Raw genomic sequence first — 22,753 nt, forward strand, 5'->3', positions numbered from 1 at the left:
TTACATTAACTTAAATACTGTATTTTTCCTTTTCTTGAGTATTTCTGTGTTACTTCTACTTGACTAAATTTTGGAGGAAATATTTATGAACAGCTCTAGTTACATTACATAATAGCTCGGGAAACATATTTATACATTGTCTCTTTCTTTCTGACAGATTGATTCTCTACACAGGTGTCTGTCTGTGGGGCTGTAGTTAGTAGTTGGGTCACTCAAGGGCAGTCAGAGACTTGTTCTAAAGGTGCTCCAGTGTTGTTTTGGCTGTTTGCTTTGGATCGTAGTTGTAATAAAGTGTTAGCCCTCATCTCTCATTCTTCTCATTCTAGGCATTTGGATTTTTTTTTCTTGCCACACATTTATTCAAGGTGTAAGAAAAACACAAACCATCATGAAAACATTATCCAAAACACCACTGTTAGAGGGAGTGTAGGAATTTAGGGCTTTGCTGCATCTGGATCTGGACTATTTGCTATTGTGGAAATGAATTCTGAACTTTATCAACATATCCAACAGGTTAATGTCAGGTCTGCAAGCTGAAGCTCAGAAGAAGCTGAGTGATGTAGCCGTACAATGACTCTAAACATTAAAGTAAATCTACTACAGAATGACTTCAGAGATGCAAAATCCACTTTAGGAGGGGCACAGTCAGAGCTCAGACCTCAACCCAACAGAGACACCAGAAGAATAAGTCTGAGAGGATAAATGGTCCAAATTGCGCAGGTCTAATTTACAGCTACAGAACGAGCTTGTTTGAGGTTTTTACTGTCAAAGGTGGTTCAACCAGTTATTAAAACACAATTTCACTTACTTCATGTGTGTTTGATGGGTTTATTCAATAAGACTGTGTTTTACACACCGCCTAGGTTGAGGGTGGAGGTGTGCAGAGCTCCTTGGACTTCATGAGTTAGTCTATGTGTTGACAGTGGGAATCATGGCACCTTTTATCACAGATCTGTGCTGTTTCTGTTCAAATGTTTTCACTTTCTTATTATGAGTTATGGAATACAGATTGACAAAAATCTACTATTTCATTTTCAAATTAAATTTTTTAAAGCAGGATCCCTCACTGTAGAGGGTGAGGGATACAACAACTGCTGTCGGGGTGTGCAGTGTTTGGGGACTGGTTGATATTTATGTTCATATTCTTGAGAAGGGAGCTTTGCATCTCTACTTTGAATTCTTTTGGGTCTGCAGATTCCCTTACATTAGATTATGAAGGTGACGTGCAGACAGGAGACACTGTTGTTCATCCTCATCCTCGGCCGCTGTGTTTCGGCGCCTTGAGCTCAGCTGTCGGCTCCACTTAAAGTTTGTGCGCGTTTAGAGGAAGGAAGAGAGAGAGAGAGAGAGAGAGAGAGAGAGAGAGAGAGAAAGAGAGAGAGAGAGAGAGAGAGAGAGAGAGAGAGAGAGAGAGAGAGAGAGAGAGAGAGAGAAGAGGGAGAGAGAGAGACAGAGAGAGAGGCGAGGAGATATAGCTGTAGAGATAGGATAGAGAGAGATGAAGTATAGAGAGTCAGAGAGAGAGAGATATAGAAGGATAGCGAGAGTACGAGCAGCGTAGAGAGAGAAAGAGCTAAGAGCGAGAGAGCGAAAGCAGAAAATCACATCGAGCTCAAGTAGATGTCGAGATCATAGCGAGAGCGCGAGAGGTAGGGAGCTAGATATCAGCGATCGATCTCTCTCTCTCTGCTGCCTCTCTGAGCCTCTCCCTCTCGTCGTTATCGTCTCTCTACTCGTCTACCGCTTCTGCTCAGCATCTCTCTCTCCGGCATCGCGCTCATCTCGCTTCGAGCATCTTCCGCGTCGCCTACGCGCGCGTCGCGCTCCTGCCTTATCTCTCGATCTATGGCTCTCCTTAATCTCCGCTCGCTACGCTCGCGCTAGTGTGCTCGGTCGCGGCTTCCCTCCTCCAGCTCATCTCTATCCTGTCTCTTGCTCCGCCTCGCGTAGTGCGCGCAGGGTAGCGACTTTCGCGCTAGATACGTCACGCGCGCGCGCTCTCCGTCTCTTCATCCATCGCAGACTCGTGCTCCTCCTTCGCGCTCTACCTTTGTCGCGTTTCTTGACGCTCGCAGCGTTCCTTCCCACCTCCTCGCAGTCGTTTTGTATCACCCTTTTCTTTTCCTTCTCCTCTCTGTCTCTCTCTCTTCCTACCTCTTATAACTCATCTCTCTCGGATCCCATCCCCTCCTTCTTCGATCCTCTTCCCCGCTCCTACGTGCTTCCTCTCTTCTCGTATTGCTCCTCAACTTTATCCATCTCGCTCTCCTCTCTTGCACCTTCGCATCGTCCCCTCTTCTCTCGGCGCTTTTTCCTCGCGCTCCTCTGCGCTCTCTCTCTCTCTCTCTCCTCCATCATCTCTCTTTGCTCCTCCTCTCGTTCTCTCTCACCGGTTGTATCTCTCCGCCCTTTCTCCTCTTTACCAGCTATCGCTCACGCTCTCTTGCATCTTCTATCTCGCCTATCGCTCGCGATTGCTCTCGCTTCCTCTCTCTCTCCTGCATTCTTTTGTCTCCGTCTCCTCTATTACGGCCTCCCTCTCTCTCTCGTCTCTCTTCCCGCTCTCTCCTTCTCTGTTTCTTTTTTCCACCTCCCTGGCGCATCCACTGCTGTTGTTGCGTGAGTTTGGATCTTTCTTCTTTTCAGCCTTTCTTTTTGGGTTAATCAAATAGCAGCATTCTGATGTGTTGGGTGACGCCAGCTCAGAGAGCGGACCAGTCACTGAGGAGGACTCCTTCACATTTTGTTCATCTGTTTACGTGTTTTTATTTTTTCTTTTATTTCCTGGACTCTACTGAGTGATAGAAGGATCAGGAGCAGGGGGAACACCGGGTACGCTGCTGTGCGGGAGGGGGGTTCAGGGTGGGAGAGAAAAATGCTGCCTTCGCAAGAAGCCTCCAAAATCTACCATGACAAGTACATGCGCAACTCCCGGGCCATCGGGGTCTTGTGGGCCATCTTCACGATCTGCCTGGCCATCATCAACGTGGTGGTCTTCATCCAGCCCTACTGGATCGGCGACAGCGTCAACACCCCTCAAGCTGGCTACTTCGGCTTGTTCCACTTCTGCGTGGGCAACGGGAACTCCAACCGGGAGCTCTTGTGCCAGGGGAGCTTCTCCGAATTCACTTCCATCCCGTCGGGATCCTTTAAGGCAGCCTCCGTCTTCGTGCTGATGTCCATGGTGCTCATCCTCACCTGCATCGGCAGCTTCGCGCTCTTCTTCTTCTGCAACACCGCCACGGTCTACAAGACGTGCGCCTGGATGCAGCTGCTATGCGGTAAGAATGGAAGACACTATTTGTACGTGGGATGGGTTGGGTCCACCAACGATCTTTGGGGGTGTTGGAGGGGCGAGGGGCACTTTGAGGAGAAGACTTTATCTCTATTAAGATATGAAGTTCGTTCCGATGCTCCACAGAATAAGTGCAGCGGGGGCGCATCGTTCATTCTGGGCACGAACACTGCACAAGGACTGATTACTCACTGGACGCTGCTTCACCAAGACAGCTCAAGTGATCTTAGTGTAGAGCAAAGACAGTTTAAGCCTGTCTGTGAGGTATGTGAGACATTCACGAGCAACATATGTGAGTTTGCTTCCCTGCATGATTTTACTGAAAACATAAACAGTCAAAGGTTTTGAAGCTTTATTGAGTCTCCATGGAAAATCAGCCACTCTGTAATACTGGTTGAAAAGTTGTGTGTTAGTATAGCAAATGAAACTGGATGATAATTGCATGGTGCATCACATATTAAAGCTTATATTATGGTTGCCCTATCTGCATACCAAATTGTGCATGGTCTACACCTGCGCTCATTCAGCTAACACCAGGTAAAAGCTTTAGGTGTGTAGCATTGGGAGGCACCCTGAGGTGTCACATAGCCACAGTGGAGGATTGTAGAGGAGGAATACATGAGTCATAACTTTAAGGCCTTGTTTCTTATTCTATTTGATCAAACTGATGTTGATCACTGTTGTCTGACTTTAAATTTGCTCTGGATCTCTTTGTAGAAATACTATAATAAGCTGTAGTAGTATTTGTGTGTGTGTGTGTGTGTGTGTGAGCGAGAGAGCAGATTGTATCAGTTCTCTAAGTGTCTCGGCCAAGCTCAGTGGGCATCAACGGGTCCCCTGGCACCTTCCTAATCACACAAACTGCTAATTAACAATGTATGAAAATGTGATGATAGATGAAATGTGTTTGAAACGTTGCTCAGTGTTGGTGGCAGGCTGCTGATTGGTTTCTCGGTGTTGCAGACATGGTTTGATGTGAGGTTTTTTTTCCTACACTCAGAAAGACTTCACAAATGATCACTCCACATTTCTCATGTAAAGGGTTGGGGACATCATTTGTGCGCTGGTCTGAAAGGCCTGACTTTATGTATTGAAGGCTGAACTATTCCTTCCAGCAAGGCAACTGTGTGAGCTGTGTGTGGACCCAGGACCTTTAAAAATGATTTTTCCCTGCACCCTCTGGCTCCCTGTGTCCTAAGAGAGAGGGGGAAAAGGATGGGGGTGGGGGGTGTACACTCTGAACTGATATGACCACACCACTGCTAGAAGTCACCTAACAATGAAAAGTAAATGGGACATATTAAATGGTTTGCACAAAACAAACAGGCCAGCAGCCTGGTGACCATACAGACATGCTAATAATGCTGCCACCATCTGTGTTACTGACGAGAAGGTGGCACAGGTGGGAGTCATCCGTTATCAGTATTCAGCGAGGACTCTCCCAATTTCTTTCTCTACAAATGTTCACAGGGAGGTGTAGACCCATCCTCTGTCACTACGTCTGATATGCTATGAAAAACAGTAACACGTTAATCACCTTCTTCAAATTGCTTCCTTATGATTCCAGTATCTTATCATGTGTGAAAGAAATGCATGTAGGGGTCCAAGTGGAAGTTTGTGCCAGTAATGAAAATTCCCTCCAGTCGTTTCTGAGTAACAATATTGACGAGAATGGGATGGACATGACGTCACAGTGACCTTGACCTTTGGCCAAAATCTAGTCAGTTCATCCTTGAGCTCTTCAGTGGACACTTCTGAAGACCTCTGTTTAAGTGCTTGGTATTTGGTATTTCTTACTGCACTGCTGTTTTCAGACAGGGATTGGTGTTCACAAGAACAGTACAAACATGAGGTCAGAGTAACATTTATATTAGACCTTTGACAAACAAAACATATTCAGTTCATCCTTGAGTCCAAGTGGACATATCTGCCAAATTGGACAAAATTACACTTGAGGTCTCTAACCAACTATCTTCAGACTGAAGAAGCTACTTGAATGAGTTTCAGAGGTGTGAAACTGATGACACACTCAGTTGCATATGTTTTACAGATTCTGAGCTAATGTCATATTTGTTTCTGGTTTCATCAGTTGTTTTCAGTAAAATATCCTGTTTTTGCAACAGACGTGGGCTCAAATTCTGCTTGTGCACAGTCCAAGGAAGCAAATCCAAAACTGGAACATAAGGAAACATGATGCACAATCAGCTTCATTGAGCTCCCTTCATGCTCTGGTAATTCAAAAGCATGGAATCACCAAGGAATGCTATTTTGTTTGTATTATAGTTGTAGTTTCACTTAACTGGCAAATCATGTCATGTTTGTGACTATTTTAAAGTCTGGCATGAGCTCAGCTGCAAGTTCAGTGATCTATAAAAAACAGGCCCCATAGGTGGTTTGCTGGGTCAGTGCAAAATAGTGCAGTGCGATGAAAAATGAGGATTGAAGCACTCTAAGTCTGGCAGGTCATCAGAGGTGACTAATTGAACACGGCACTACTGCATATACATATTCCCCATGACACAAGAGAAAATACAAGACATTTGAAACAAGACTAATGATATAGATTATTTTCCAATGTACCTTCATTTTAATAAAAGTGTCCTGGAGCAGAGTTGGAAGAAAGCCTACCCCACAGCAGAAAAACCTGAATATCAAACTGCAGTAGAGAAGTGGGACCTGTATAAAGCTGTGTCTACATCTAAAGAGTCAGTCATGTTTTTCAGATGTGTGTGTCCATACAGGAAGTGTTTGGGTCATATACTAAGTGTAGGCCAGATGTTCTGGTAGTGCTCAGAGCACTACACACAATCACTGTGGTTCCATGTACAAATGCAGAAAAGTGGACTTGAAAAATGCAAAAATCCCCTTTTTGGTCTTTTTGGTATATTTATGTGACTCTATAGTGCATGTAGACACACACCACGTATGTAAAGTATAATCTGTCCCTTGGTACATTTACTGGTTTTGTAGCCCTGGTCCCTGAGTGCTCCATTAAAGGTTTGCACTGAAAATGACATATTGTCGGGTCAGGGACCCAATCCCTACTCAGACTCGGTCCACACACCGCTCATGATGACCTAGGTAGAGCACTCTCAGACTGAAAATAGTTTTCCTGGTTCCTGGACTCAGTCTGAAAACAGCAGCAGCAGAACTCAAAGCATGAAACTTGCTCGTCTTTTGAATTTGTAGACAAACTCGGAAGTCTCTCTTCTTCCTCCTTCCTCTCAGGATCTGAACAATTTAGTTGTTTTGTCCTCACACTTGCTAGTTGACATTAACATTTACCACAGTCGCTGTGTATTGGGCTCTGGGTGCTTCCAAACGCAGCTGACTTGCACTGTGACCTACTCTATGTCAACTCAAACCACATTTTTGATATGTTTGCTCCTAATAATGCAGATGTGTACAGCTGGATTATTAGCATGAGTGTTGGCTGGTTTTTCTTCCAAAATGCAACTGACCTACACTTTGTACTGGACCCAAGCACCTCATGTGTAGACACACATGCAGTACTTCAGCTTCTTCCCACGGTCCAGAGACCGTAATGGATGGACAGGTGGATTTTTAGGGATCTGTCTTTCACATATTCTTCTAATGTGATAAGGGCGTTCCCCTGTGTGCTGCAGTTATGCTGTTGGCCTAGAGAACCTAGATATAGGGAAACTAGATATATCTGGTACAGCTGCCAACTTTGAGCTTCTACCAGGGAGGGGTGACTAGTAGGTTACTCCCCACTGTTCTGTCACACCAACCCCCACTAGTACAAGTCACAGGTGCAGCAACAAGGACAAGAACCTTTGTCACCTTCCTACCTGCAAACACAAACAACTGTGCTCAATTAAACAACCCATCTGGTTCTGTGTTAAATCCTGTCTGGCCTGGAATTAGTTTCCTGTCATTTTAGGACATCTGTCATAATATTTCAGAAAAACAATTCAGTTATTCACACATATTTTAAATAGTGTTTGTTTGGCAGTAAGGCACATGTTTGGCACATGTGACACAAGCTTAAGTCTATGTCAGTGAGAGTCCTAAAATGTGTCATATGTCATAATATATGTAGTAAATAAAGCAGCCTCAGGGGATTGCACATGATCATTTAATCAGCTATGTGGTGCTCCGTGGGCTGCATTGTGCTCCTCCTCATTGGACCTTATGACGGAGCATTACTGAGTGCCAGCAGACTCCAGGCCAACACAACAGATGCTGGCTCTATCAGCACCAGAGGGCCTCTGGTCCTGCTCCAAATGATCATACCAACATTTAAGGAACCACGCATTGAGAAAGGCATGGAGGTAAAAGAAAATCATGTCAATAAGCACAGTTTGTGTTGTGTAGCAGCATTTAAAGACAATCCAGCACCTGACAGCTTCCTAAAGCTCTCAAGGGTCTAATAATTGAATTTACATCTAGTAAATGCATTTTGGGTCTAAGTCATTAGGTTTTTTATACAATAGCAACAAATCTACTGTCAAACTAGCTGAAAGGTCAGAAAGTATTAAGAACAAGACTAACGTGCTGCGTTCTCCTACAGTGTTTCCTACTGGGCTGCAGTTTTCTGATGCCTTTGAGAAAACCCAGGTAAGAAAGCACTGGTGGAGACAGGTTCTCTGGACATCAAACAAAAGAGAAGTCTTGTATGCTTGGTTAATGCAGTCTCTTGGTCTTTGGTCTAAAAGAATTCTACTTTAGAGCAGAGTACTCAAAATTTCACAATGTGTGAAACAAAATAAACAAATACATTTAAAAAAATTAATGAATCTGGAAAAAATAAGAGAGAAAAAGAGGAAAGAAGGAAAATATAAGGAACTGACATGTACATGACTTATTTGTGGGTAATTAGTCTTTATTGAGAGAATGCAGGATCCTGTCTTGACTTTCTCACCTTGTTAGTAATGATCTGTTGCTGCCTAAGAGAGCGGGCTTTGTCCAGACAGTCATTAAAAAGAATGAAATCACCAACGAATAAAAAAACAGAAAGAGATTTCTTGATAAGCTAAAACAAAACTGTTAGGTGATGCCAGTGTACTAATGAGAGTGTAGTCCCTGCTACGAAACTAGCTATGTGTAGGAATATAGAATTTAAAGTACGTGCATTAGGTTATTATCAGCCACTGATATCTCGACCTGTCAGTGCAGTAATGAGTAAATATAAAAAGATGTAATTGTGGTCTGCAGGGAGCCTTTCTGTGTGGAGTTTGCATGTCCTCCCCATGTCTGCATGTCTGCGGGTATTCCGGCTTCCTCCCACCTCTAGAGACATGCGTTTCAGGTTAATTGGTGATTCAGTTACCCATAGGTGTGAATGTGAGTGTGAAAGGTTTTCTGTCTCTGTATGTCTGCCCTGTGATGGACTGGTGATCTGTCCAGGGTGTAGCCTGCCTCTTACCTGATGACAGCTGGGACAGGCTCCAACACTCCCTGACCCTTCCGTGGACAAGCGGTTAAGAAAATGGATGGATGGATGTAACTGTAATGCACGTCCTCATGTGTATATACTTGTGTAGATCGGGTTGTTGTAGAGGAGCGGCCAATCAGCAGCTCGTTCCTTCATAAGTGAACTGACGTAGTGTGTCTTTCTGGGAGAAACTACTAATCTGTCCTTGTGTCTTGAGAACATTTCTGCTCTGTTAGCTTTGAATGTGAAAACTGCTGTATTGTGAGTTAAAACTCTACTGTGCTGCAGTTGAAAGGGTCAGTGATGAGTAACGAAAACGCTCGGTATGTTTCTTTGTTACGTTTTATGTTAAAAACCTTCAAATCTATACTTACTTCACACTTAGGGAAATCCTGGTATTTACTCTGTGGCAGGTGTAGGGACACTTTTCTCAGCTGGACACAGAGGTAATAATACAGTTAAGAAAACACTGTGACATACAGCTAGTTTAGGCTGCTGCAGATGGAAATAGATCTACTGTACCAAAGACCCTGTTTGGCTTTTAAACACATACACAAACACAAACTTGAAATATGTACGGACAACATGCATCACAATAGTGAAATAAAATCTACTCATGTGGACAAAATACAGGCAACATCCAAGTTGTGGACTATATGAGGGGCAGCTTTCTTAAGAATCCACATTTCAGGTCAGAATATTGGAAAACACAAGGTTACATCAGTTTAAAAGCTCAGAGTAACATGGTGGAAACTTGACCATTATCTGTACAATAGAAAAACCTGGTTTACAACAAACACAAACACAGTTTGTTAATCAGAACATGAGCCTGATGTAGCTGAGCTCAGGCTGTGCATTCGAGATATACTGTATGTGCTGTACTCAGTTACCTCGTACCTAATACGGACTATTCACAGCTGCCACAGGACCAATCATATCCATGCAGGTGTACAACGCTGCCATCGTAACTTGATATTTATCACTGATAAAGTCCCGTGTTGGGACTCATTGATCTCACTTGTTAAGTGGACTCTGTGGGGTGTGATGAGCCCCACTGACCAGTGATGAGATTTATACAGGAGCTAAGTTAAAATAATAAGAAATCCTTGTGTCATCACCATCATTTGCCACAGCAGAGAGGGAGGTAAAGCTAAGAGTGTGTGAGGAACATGCTGAGGGACTGGAAGTGAAATGGGAAATTGGAAACAAGTCAGCACTAATCAACAAACCCAGGCCAAACACAGAGACAGTGAACTAAATAGAATCTTTAACAAGAGGAGGGTCAGCCACAGAGTAGTGTAGTGACACCAACATCCACGACGACACAGATCGAAATGAGACACACCACACACACACACACACACACACACACACACACAAACACACTCTTTACCCTGCTTTAAAGTTCCTTCCAAAGAACACTGCAGGAGGTGTAAGCCCTGTTTTCACTCTGCCAGGGAACACAAGGGGAACACAGGTCAGACCTGAGTGTGCATCACAGGAAGACACTGAGACACTGATTGAGAATCTGAACTGGATTTGAAAATGGTGTTTTTTGTTTTAATAATTGTTATTGCTATCTGATTTTAGTATACATGGTAATCAGGGTGAAATATGTGTGTGGAAATGTATACAGTAAAGACAAGACATGTAAGACAGAGGGATGCAGCATTAACCCCAGCTTCATTGAAACCAAGAAGGTTTCAGAAATGAAATGTGTCCCAGAGGATGCTGCGCCTCAGTGTTATTATTTTAGCCACACTCTGACTCCCTCAGTCTTATATCAGTGAAAGTTTGGTCTTAAAAAATGACCAGTCCCTAGGTCAGTGTCAGATATGTGCAAGGCACTGTACCACAGGGTTTGACCTTCTCTGATTGGCTGGAAGGAGGCGCCCCACTCAAAAACCTTTAGAAGCAGAAAAGCTCCTTATTACTGCCAGTGCTCACCTCACATATTAAGAAGAGCATCTCCACTAAAAGAAACTTTTTTTGCAAGTTACATACTATTTTGTCTGTATCCAGCTCTGAACAGTAGCAGGAGTCCAGTAAATGAGGTGTTCAGGGACCCAGCTGTTAGGGATCGCCTGGCCTCAGCCGAACCCTCTCCACACTAAGGGTCCAGTTGTGTCACAGAATAATACTATTTATGAACCAAAAGCTGCAAACACACAAAGATCACGGCCTGATTGTGTAAAATAATGAGTTGTTTTTGTGTAAAGAGAGGAGAAATTGTGTCAGGAGACTGTCTGTGTGTATGTGTGTGTGTGTGTCTGAAGTTGTGCTGTTTGTAGGATAAATAGCTGGCAGAGTTGAGTTCCCTAAATATCCCAAGAATTTCAGTTCATTATGTGTTGCAAAATTACCACCAACCACGACCACACAGATCATAGAGTCTTTGGTTATTATGCTGTAGTCTGGGACCGGCTGTGTCCAGTTGGTAAGTCACTCTCTAACTGTACTGCAGCATCCAGAGGCGTTCATCTGGGCTGAGATCAGGTGACAGTGAAGGACCTTAGCTTAAAACTGAATGCATATCCTGTATATTGTCTAATGTACCTTGTGGGACAAACAGCCTGAACTAGAAATCCCTGTCTCTCATTTGCAGAACTGTTCACCTACGTGTCTGTCAAACTGAACACCAGTGTGCAGAGAGGCCAGAGGATACAGAGCTGGATGCAGTAACGCTAACAACTATGGAAGCTCATTTTTGCCAGGAAAAACAACTCAAAAGAGAAATTTATCCTAATTCTGAATCAAAACGATCACACTGATGACTCTGACTGTGTCATCATCACATCCCTTTACGTAGAAAGAAGTGATGGTATTTGTTTCCATTTCATTGTCACAGAGGCAGTGTAACATTTAAAAAGGGATAATTGTTATAAAACCCATGAACTGTGGTGTCGGTGGTTCAAATCCTGGTTCCTCCCAGTCACGTGTCCTTCAGTATAAATTTATACATTTTAAATGTAAATAGAAGCAAGTGTGATGCATCTGCTGTTCACACTTTCTTTAGTGTCTGTGCTGGACAACAGACAGGAGGAGACACAGTGATGATGGGATGCTGGCAACACCAGGACAACACGCACGCAACCCAGAGCGAATGGAAAAGTACCGTTCTGTCTTCTTCCCTCTGCTCCCTCATTAACTTCTCGCCTGCTGTATTTTCTCTCCCACTCTTCTTCTGCATCCTGTGTCGTTGACTTTCAGTCTTTCTTTATTCTACTACTCTGACATCTTCTTGTACCATATCCATCACATCACTGTACTCCAGGATCTTTCTACTCACTGCTACCGTCCACTCTTTTTCTTCTGTCCCTGTCTGTCCTTCAGCTGTGTGTCTTGTGCTTGGCTGTGTGATCTTCCCAAACGGATGGGACACAGAAGTTATCAGAGACATGTGTGGTGAAGACACTGGAAAGTACACTCTGGGCAACTGCTCGGTGCGCTGGGCCTACATCCTGGCCATCGTCGGCATCCTGGACGCTTTCATCCTCTCCTTCTTGGCCTTTGTGCTAGGGAACCGGCAGAGTGACTTCCTACAGGAGGAACTGAAGACCATCAGCAGAGGTGAGAAGTGAAAAATGAACTAGCATCAGCCTTTTTAGTCTAATTAGAGGGGGCAGAAATATTGTAGCTAAAGAGACCAAAACACTTTATTGATTGAGTTTCCAGGTAAAGAGGAATAAAATGTGTTCTTTTGTCTTTTCCACAGATTTCTCCGTGTCCAGGGTAGGTACACAACTGTATAAACTGTTCTGTGTGATAATGCATGGCATTTTCACCCCCCCTTTTTTTGTAACACTGAATCATGTTTTTTTTAACACTGATCCCTGGATCTCTACATTAATTAAAAAAATAAAAGTAAAGTTCTCTTGCAGACAAAAAACCTGCATAGAGCTACTCAAATACTCAAATGTTGTCATTGACCACAGCACAGTAACAGTGGAAACCATCCACCGTGCTGCAGTGTCCCCTCACGTGACTCTGTCTAGTGTCAGGTCAGTTATGTTGCACTTGTCCTCGTGGGACAGCTGATGTTTGGTCCTATTACACCGTGGTAAAGTGATAAACTGATGTTAGGGGCTGAGGGAAAGGCTAAAGGGGTAAAAGCTTTTTTAGTTATATAACAGTGAAAAGAAAACACACAGGTGTCACCAACACTTGATTTATTGAGTTTAATTTACAGCGCAGTGTGGAGCACTGGCTGCATGTTGTACTGAACAGTTAATACTTAGAGAGTATGTAAGTAGAGTATGTGTTTTATTCAGGTGTAGTCCGGGTGCAGTATCCTCCTCTCGATTGGCTGTCACAACACTTTAGGAAATGTGTTCCACGTGGTCCATTTGGTTTGTTTTACATCCCTCATCATTTTCCCTAATACCTTGTAGAACTGTACATCAGCATCTCATTTGGCATCCACAGAGGATGATGGAGCCAAGGTGAGGGCTCATTCTAAACAGAATAATAACCCCCAGCGTGTGCACCAAGACAGCTCCTCTCGTTGTACTCATTCACTCAGCTCATTCATTACATTGGTTTGATTGGAAGATGAATAACCAGGCTATTAATAACCTGCTCCACAGGTCACATCACCAACCTGGAAAGGGAATCTGGAAAATGTGAATGGAAATGTAATCAAGGCGTGACCTTTCTAGGCCATCACGTTAGCATATTCCTGTGTGTTTGTTTTTGGTCCCTTTCATTTTCCCATTTCGCACTGACTCATACGTCTGAGCCCTTCTCCCGCCTCCCTTTCCTACATCTGCAGCCAGGTGTAGCAGAGCAGAGGATGGAGATTATCATCGTTTGAATTAATGGACCACAAATTTGAATTTACTGGACATTTTTGAAGTAGAACACCCGAAGATATGACTTCTTCTAAAAGGCAGTAAAAACTCAGATCTACCTTTTCTTATCTGACAAAAATACATGACCATGGTTTTCTTTAGTTCAGAGGAGCTCTGGAGGTTTCATTTGTTTCATTTGTTGAATATGCTGTTTGTGACACACTCTACACACATTCACTAATTGTTCGATTCTCTATATATTTCTATACTGTTGCATCCCTCTGAAAGATTCCCCAGTGTCTGTGAGCTCAACCTTTCTGCCCATTTTGCCTACTTCATAAAAGATGCCTAATAAGTACAATGAAGTTTAAGTCATGTGTGACGTTAAGCCACAGCCCGTCTACATCAGAGTGTGGCTCAATCAAAGAATTACAACCACAGGGAAAGATTTGAGGGAGTGAATATTGAGCTTAACAGAGTTTGGTGATAAAACAATGTTTATAAAAGACACACTTTATATGAGAACTCAGAACGACCCGGTTCCTTTTTGTATGACTGTGAGTAAACTGAAATAGGGGAGGATGTGATGAAGGCAGGAAATCTAAGCTGTGGCTTCAACTTCCTGCTGCACTGGGTGGAATATTGTACTCAGCTTTGGATTGCTTGGATGTGTGCTCTTCAACAGATGCTGTGTATGAACACGTCCCTGTGCGTATATATATGTATTCAAGCATTGTATGTTTTCTATATATGTTAAGGATTGAATATCTCCGGTTTGTGGAGTGTGGAGACCGAAATCGACTAAACAGTGTGTCTCTCCAGTAAAAGGTGTTTAGACAGGATTCAATTCAGACCTGCTCCACAGTACTGTTCCACGTCTAATGCAGTAAGATGCTGTTGTGAGTTTTACATAAAAGTGACTCAGGTGAAGTTCTACCAGATCTTCTCAGGAACTCTTCTGAGCTTCGATGAATTTGTATTTCCAGCAAGTTAAAAAAGCAGCAGCCTGTGGAAATGCTTTAGCCTGCAGCCTGACTGCTGTCTTGTTATGTATTATTTCTTCTATTCACTAACTGATTATTTCGTTAGTACTGTAGCAGGAAACCAGTGAATGTTGTAGGTTTCACACCAGTAACATTTACTGTTCATTTATTAGAATATTTATTATGAACTAATTTCAACCCGTCTGAAAAATGCAAACGTTCAAGAAAAGGGTAAAATGAATTATTCAAATAAAAGTGAAACTACTTTAAACAACACAGCCACATGGTCCATCTACATGTCGTGATTTATTAGCTGATGCTGTTTCATACGCTATAATCTGCATCTGCAAAACACCTGTTAACAAAGCTGTGAAATAAGTAGTATGTATGTTCAGTACAAATAAAACCAAAGATAAAAATAGAGTTTACGAGCAGCTACTTCAAATGTACACGCGTACATGACAGTAATGTGGAACCACTGTTACTCTCTGTGTATATGTAGTTTTAAATGCTACAACCATCCTGACACTGTCTCTCTTCTCCGTTTCTCCTCCAGATTGAAATCCGGGACACCAATGATCTAAGATTTGGAGTCCAGCGGTTCCACTGAGAACCAAATATTCCTTGTTCCTGTCTCCAGCTCCCTCTTTCCACTATGCTCTCCTCTCCCGAGTTCTTCAGGATAAAACCTTTGACATGATGTTGGAGGCTAAAGCCCAGCTCTTTGGAAAATTGGATTGAAGTGGAATCATGTAACAAACTCTGTGGAGAGAAATACATCAGAGTCTGGGATAAAATGATTAGGAACCAACAGTTAGAGTCTCATAAAGTTGGTAGAAAAAAGATTACTATGGTAAAGAGTGTATGGTAAAGATCAACCTTATCACGGCAGATGTAAAAACCCAGGTGGTACTTCTGACAGAAGAAAATAAAATCAACAACTAGGACAAACAGCTGATTTTGTATATTTACGGGTGTTTTTTCAACATCTTTGTATTTTAGACTGAAATACAACAGGGACAATATGTAAATAAAGCGTTTCTATGGAAAGGGACTAAAACGAGACACTATTAAGCAATATTCTGTCCCTATCAATGAAAGATCCCTGTAAACTGTGCTAAACCGAAACTCTTCATGAACAAAAGTGTGAACTGTGTCATCTTCAGTTCATCCTACACAGAAACAAGCTCTCCACCTTTTCCATTCCCGTTTCACTATAATCGGATTTGTCTTTGTTTACCTGTTTACCTGTGTCTTTCCTTCCCATGTTGTGGTCACGTTCATTCCTGCTGTAATGGACTGAGCCGCCTGGAGGGGCCCCGCATGCTGCATCCATCTCAGGCTGGCAGGGGCCAGACTTCCTCAGTCCAGCAGACAGTCTGCACTATCCCGGCCAATCTGACAAGACAGGGAAGCCATTCACACAGAATTGTGCACGCAAAAGCCTTTTCCACATCAATACAAATATCCGTCATATAAACAAACTTGTCTGCAGTCATGGTCAGTGTTCCATCGTTCCTATGCTGACCCTTAATCACTGCAACATTCAAACCACCAGGTGGTGTTAGTGTTGACGCTGCTCAGTGTAGAAAACTACAGCCGTGTTCCCACCACACCAGTGACAAGAAGGAAAATAATGTTGCTACAAATGTGTATTTCCAGAACAGTTGGGACTTTTTATAAAGTGCAATAATAAAAATCAATTTGTGATTAGTTAACTTGTCGTAACTTTTATTTATAAACAGGATGAATTATTGGTGTATAATTAAATTCAGAGTTTGATGCTGTAACACATGCAGAGCAATTGGTAGAGACTCGTGTTTACCACGAATGAGGACCCTGCAGCTGTGTTAAAAGTCTGTGTCAGCTGTTGTCTAATCCTCCTGATGGGAAACACATTTTCAACAGGAGACAGCAAAGCACATGCTATGTACACAAAGTGCAGAACGAGGCCTCACATCGTCCTGCTGAAATATCCACTGACTTCATACAGTACGTCTCTCGAGAGTCCTAAAGGAGAGGAGATAAAAAGAGACACTGTTAATATGCTCCAATAAATGAAAGATCCCCTGTAAACTGTGCTAAACTTCAACTGCTCACCTTCATCGTCATGAACAAAAGTGTGAACTTTGTCTTCTTCAGTCTTCAGAGAACTCTTTCTGCCCAAAGATGAGCTGAAACAGTAACTTGTCTGACCACAGACCATGTTTCCACCATCTTTCAGTCAAAGCTCAGGCTCAGACAACACAGTGGTCTTTATTTAAAGAACTGATGTACAGCTTCCTGGTTGTGTAACGGAGTTCGAGTTAGACTTCTGGATGGAGCAGGGAACTGTGGTAAGTGACAACAGATTTCCAAAGTACTTGGTTATATTAATCACAGTAGGATGTTTCTCGTGTAGTGCTACATGAGGGTTCAAAGGTCACACACATCCAACAGTGGTTTCCACTTTTAAGCCCTTTTCACATATGCTATCTGGACTATCTCCGGAGGATCTGGTCCAGACGTTGCACGGACTTGTGCGTTTACACATGCAGCACACAGCAGGAGAAAGTCTGGGTCCCACTCTGGCAACGGATGTTTGGGGTTGTAGGGTGGTCGGTGTGCAGAGCGTACAGCAGGAACAATGTCTAATGTCGAGCCAACAAGAGAAAGCAGTTTCTAACTCCTAATCTCTCTGGTGTTGACTTAAAGGAAACGCTCTCTCACTCTCTGCAAAGATGATTACCTGCTGTGTTCACACGAGCTCTCTCAGACATTACTTGAACTTTGTACTGGGGGCAAACTGACGTTTGCGTTCTCACATGGAGCTCCCCGGGCAAAGTCCGGACATGTTCACAGTATCAGTGCATGTGTAAACAGCTTTAGAGAGTCCCCGAATCAAAAAGTTGATATTTCCCATGAAAGAACAAGGTGCGATTTCCAAGCTATTAAAAAAACTCACCGTTCCTTTTGTTTAAATGCTACATTTCACTTTTTCTTTAATGAATAAGACCAAATGTGCCAGTTGACACATGTCATATGCGTGTCCACAAGCAACAAAGGCATAAAAACAAAGGCACCAGTAACACATTCCAGAGCCATGGGTGAGGATACCAACACCCACTAAAAAGAACACAGAAGATGGTGATCACAATGAACATGACACGGGAAAAGCCACCAACCACGTGAGTGCAAAGTATAAAAAAAACCCCAATAAGACCAGCAAAGGACCAACAGGTCAAAACAGAAAGTGACTCTTTCAACAACAGAACAATAGAAAAGTTTCTACCAGAGAACTGTCAACGGTCTGTAGAGAAGCACAAATCAGCTCTCAGGTTTACGGTGGAGGAAACAGGCGAAGATCATCGCACAGGTCCTGGAGCAGCTGAATGAGGAACAGGACACCATCACTGATGATCTCTTGGATGTGGTCTCGACAGTAAATCCGCAGTGTAGGATCCAGTACATTAAACATGAGTAAACTAATTCCATAAAGACAGAGCCCTGTTAGAAAGAAGCACACATGCTCCTGCATTCAAATACATGCCTCCCAGGGTTCCCGTGCAAAAACACTGCCTGTATAAACCAGTTCTCCCAAAGGTGTGTGTACACTCAAAGCTGCCACGAAGCTCTGATGCCAGGTCAACAAGAGCAGGAGTGTCAAATGTTACATGAATCACCGAGCAGGTTTCACTGCTTCACTTGTACTTCACAGGTTTGATATCAGGTTGTGACGAGTTAAAGAAAAATCTGCATTTCAACTGATTTATTTTAGCTTAGAACTCCTTTAAACTAGAAACAGAAGTGCCCCAGTCGCTAGGATCAGCTCAGTAAACTACAAACTGTCACCAGTACTTTCAGTGGATGGATCCACAGCCATTACAGTGGAGACAGAGAATCTGTTACAAACTATGTCAGTTACATCTTCCATACACAGATAAACAGCATGTGGTTCCACAGGAATTTCCTCCCATCAGAGAATGTAACATCAGAAAGACCCGTTTAGAAAACCCATTAACTTGTTGCTGAGGCGCCCCAGGAGCAGATGGGCCCTTTGTTTTTAGTGGAGCAGCCTCCAGACTAGATGTAACAGAGGGTAGAGATGTGCCTCACAGGCCAGTTTGCTTCTGTCTCTGCCAATCAGTTTACCACATATACCAGAGACATAAAAGGAGTTCTACAAGTGGTTACATGAAGAGTTTGGCTAGGAAATGGACTTCAGCTTTTCACTAATGTCGGTAATGAGCTGAGGAGCTGGTAAAAGGTAATTGGTCCATGTCAAGATAATGCGAGTAACAATAGATACGCTGATCTCAAAGATTTCAACAATATTTGCTCCTCCAGCTCCAACGCAACAGAGAAACATCAAGAATTCATCGATAGAGAGCCAGCTGCACATCAGATGGGTGGATAAAGTCCCAGAATAGAGAGAAGGTGAATCTGGTGTAGTAACAAAAGTCTTCCTCTGTGAAAAATGCAAAATGCAAAAGCTTCCCGTGTGTCAGTTGTTGAGGGTGGAGAGCATCCAGTTTAAGTTTAATGCTAAACATTGCTTGTTAGGAGGCTCGTCAGTAACGACGGGTAATGATAAAAAAAAATCATGAAATGTAACCTTTGATGAGAGGTTTCACTTTTTTCAAACTAAATAAGAACGGGAAAAATGGCCATAAAGACAATGTCTTAATACAGATCAGTAACACAGTCTGCTCCACCAGCCACCACCCAAATTTAGCTACAAAAAGATTCATGTTAATGCTACACAGCAAATAACTTTTCATGTTGATAAGACAGTTAAACTAAATCAGGTGCCAACATTAGCATTGATAGAATGTAATTTATACCAGGAACAGTCCAACTCTTAGGATCATCTAGAATTCGATTATATGCTGCTCTCTAGCAGTAGATGAAAATACACTCGAATCATATAATTATTCAAATTGTGATCTGGACTCAATGAATCAGCAGAAAATGGATGAACCAACTAAAAAGGATTAACCAATTTTAAATGACTTAAAAGATGAACAGTTTAACAGTGGATAAACTTCTTCGTCAAACATCTATAAGAGACTAACCAGGGTGAGGATGGCAGGTGTGGTCATGATCTTGTAGTGCTCCACGTGCAGGTGGCGTTTCCTCAGCACACTCCTCTGAGACAGGAAGCAGCAAAGCAGGTGGTGAGCCTTCTCCAGGTTCTGTTCCAGAAGAAAGAAAAGCTTTCAACATCTCATCCCCAACCTCTCATCTTGTATGATTCGCTCCATTTGTCTAGACAGGAGTGGCACTTTTCAACTATGATGTGTTGTTAGTTTAATAGTCCTGTAGTATTAATACTAGAGGTTATCGCATCACGTGCTTGTGTAGAAAATTGACAAATATCTGACTGTTCATGAACTAGAACGAATATTGTTTAAAGTCCACATGTTGCAGGATGAACACCCGCCTTTATTCCAGTTGTTGCTCCTGTTTTTAACCACACTCCTCCAGTGGATGTTACATGATGGAGTGTGAAAGTGGGCCCCTCCTCTCTTCTGATTGCCTACACCCATCCATCTGATGCTGAAAGACAAGGAGAGGGAGCAAAAAATCAATCACATCCTAATCATTTTTAACAAAATGTTGACATAAGACAAAACCTAAAGACTCAAGTCTGAATTAAAAACTCATAGTTATGAAGAAAATTGACTGAAGTAAAACAGGTATTTTTTATCTAACAAGACACATTTTTTTGTTTCTTAATTACTTTTTATCGTACAATTTAGAATTTTTACCTCATCATTTACGATTACGATTGTTTTTTTGCCCCCTGAACCTAAGAACTGGTTGTGACACCCAGCTGCAGTCAAGTGTTTCAACAACTAGCAAAGAGTCTTTCACATCGCTGGGGAGGAATTTAGGCCAACTCCTCCCTGCAGAATGGTTTAAATTCAGCCACATTGGAGGGTGAACATATCTTTCCACAGCACTGAGAAAAAATTGTTGTAATACTTAATACATCAAATGTTGTTTCAGAACTGTACAATTTATTCATTATTATTATTCTTTTGTGTGTGATAAATCTGGTGAACTTCTCATGAGTGTTGGCTTTTACACACAACTACCTCCTGGATGGTGTTCTTGTCATCAGTCTTTCAGGCCTTCTGATGTCTCTGGGGCCCTATGCAGAAAAAGCATCCACACAATATTTTGGACAGACCTCTTAAAGCTGCCAACCTACACTTAACACACTGACTGTAGTATGTATATACCGTATATTCATAGAGTACCCTTATACAGTATTATGTATCTTTGACATATAATTTAAGTGGGATTTATCTGTGACTTACCACTGTGTATTACTATTGCCCATTAAAGGGGAGGCAGGGGTTCAAATCCCGGCTGTGGCCGACCTCCAGTAGGGGTCCTTGGGCAAGACCTCCTTACACTTACCCTGTGTGCCATTGTACCTTGTTCCTCACTTGTAAGTTGATTTGGATAAAAGCGTCTGCTAAATGAATAAATGTAAACTAATGGAGAATGGATGTGGTGCAAGCAATGAGACGTAAAACTTCTGAGATGTTCCAAGAAATATTGATCTGTCAGTCGTCAGGTTCACAGGGTTTTGACGGAGAAGTTATACTATTAGTCGTTAGTTTCTGCAGAAGCTTGTGAGCATCTACAGCACTTAAGACCTTGGGTCAGGAAATCCGCCAATGATTTTTGGTCTCACTAGTAGACCGTCTGTCTTTGTGGGCATGCCGGTGGACAGTGCACGAAGTCCATGGAGCAGTGGGAGTGAAAACTTCCCATGCTGACAGACCTGAGACCAGCCATCTGCTATCTCCTTTTCACCAGTCAGACAAGCTGTCGTCGCCACAGCGTGTGGCTGCGCTCCTCACCAGCAGACCTGTTCACTCACTCAGTGCAAACAGAGCGGAGACCTCACACTGGAGATGCGGTCTTGCTGTGTGTTGTCTGGAACAGGAATGAGTGTAACGTGATGCTCAGAGGCAGCTGCTCTCACCCTGATAGAAACACTGACTGTATTGATAAGTTTGACAGTTAGCCGTGCTGGCTGATGAAGATTCCTGGGGGACGACAAACTTATGGGCCTGGACAAATGAACAATGTGTAGCAATACATCCAAGGGAAGGAAAAATCCCAGACTACCACAGAGTCCTCTGTGGTCAGGATACCTTCACACTGAGAAACCTTTAAGCAGGTTATTCCCATGTAGCTTGGTGGATAAAGGTGGTACTGACACATTTACACACCAGACTGATAATCCAGCATGGATTTAGTAAATCAAGTATTTAGGCCTACAAACTGTGAGGTGGAGAGCAGAGTAATTACAGCATGCATTCACTGTGGCATCGTTTCAATAAGCTTCTGCAATGTCACAACAATTATTCCCACCCAGAGTTTCATTTCATTTTTTGCCAAGATCTTCTATTGATGATGGGAGAGCCAGACCCCTGCACGAAGTCTTCTCCAGCACATCCCAAAGATTCTTAATAGGGTTAACGTCTGGACTCTGTGGTGTGTCATGCTCCTAGAACCTCTTTCACAAATTGTCTGTACCATCAGGGAAGAAAACACTGAATAACCTGGTCATTCAGTATATCCAGGTGACCTCATTCTTTGGACACATAATGTTGCTGGACCTAGACCTGAACAACTGCAGCAACCCCAGATCATAGCACTGCCTCTACAGGCTTGTATTGTAGGTACATGATAGGTGCATCACTTCACCCCCCTTCACTCTGGAACAGGGTAAATCTGGACTCATCAGACCACATGACCTTCTTCCATTGGACAGTTCTTAACCCAGTTTTAGTAGTTTCATCAATCTCATTAGATGTTTTCTTTGCTTGATTCATGTCAATAATTTGACCCTTCAGAAGCAGATTAAGATCTTTTCCACGACCACAGGATGTGTCTTCCGATGTAGAAATGAGAAGCTACTCACTGCATCAGTTAAATAACTTGTTGGCAGCTGAAAAATTATTATGCAATGGGAGGCTCCCACCTATTTGCTTAGTTAAATCCAGGTGGTGATTCTTTTTTGCATAACAGTGTATGTCCCTAATACAGGTCTGTGTTTTCATTATTAGGACAGGGATTTTAATTCCACACTTTTAAAAAGGCCATATGATTATCATGCACAAAGCTTTTTTTTTTTTGCCTGTATACAGTACAAAAACATAATTTAGGTTGTAGTTATTCTTGAACTTAATCAAGAACACAGTTTTAAAAATGTCAAAAGACAGAACAAATGAGAATGTGTTCCAGATCCCTCTGATCTGATGACTAGTAACTCCTAGTCTTA

The 22,753-nt window shown here is 42.7% G+C and overlaps 1 protein-coding gene and 1 long non-coding RNA gene across 2 annotated transcripts; one reads left to right on the forward strand and one right to left on the reverse strand.

Moving 5' to 3' along the window:
- Nucleotides 1-2,875: 2,875 nt before the first annotated feature.
- lhfpl4a (LHFPL tetraspan subfamily member 4a) lies at nt 2,876-15,226 on the forward strand. Its single transcript, XM_026344551.1, has 4 exons — nt 2,876-3,281; nt 12,027-12,263; nt 12,409-12,425; nt 15,023-15,226. Exons 1-4 carry the CDS (start codon nt 2,876-2,878, stop codon nt 15,074-15,076), a joined length of 714 nt encoding a protein of 237 aa, XP_026200336.1. The 3' UTR covers nt 15,077-15,226.
- Nucleotides 15,227-15,241: 15 nt separating this feature from the next.
- On the reverse strand, nt 15,242-18,043 carry LOC113151680. Its single transcript, XR_003297803.1, has 3 exons — nt 16,567-18,043; nt 16,292-16,476; nt 15,242-15,864 (listed from the first exon to the last, which is right to left on the reverse strand). It is a non-coding gene; the product is annotated as an uncharacterized LOC113151680 (long non-coding RNA).
- Nucleotides 18,044-22,753: the final 4,710 nt, after the last annotated feature.

The sequence above is a fragment of the Anabas testudineus genome, chromosome 5, assembly GCF_900324465.2.
Source record: "Anabas testudineus chromosome 5, fAnaTes1.2, whole genome shotgun sequence".
NCBI lineage: Eukaryota > Metazoa > Chordata > Actinopteri > Anabantiformes > Anabantidae > Anabas > Anabas testudineus.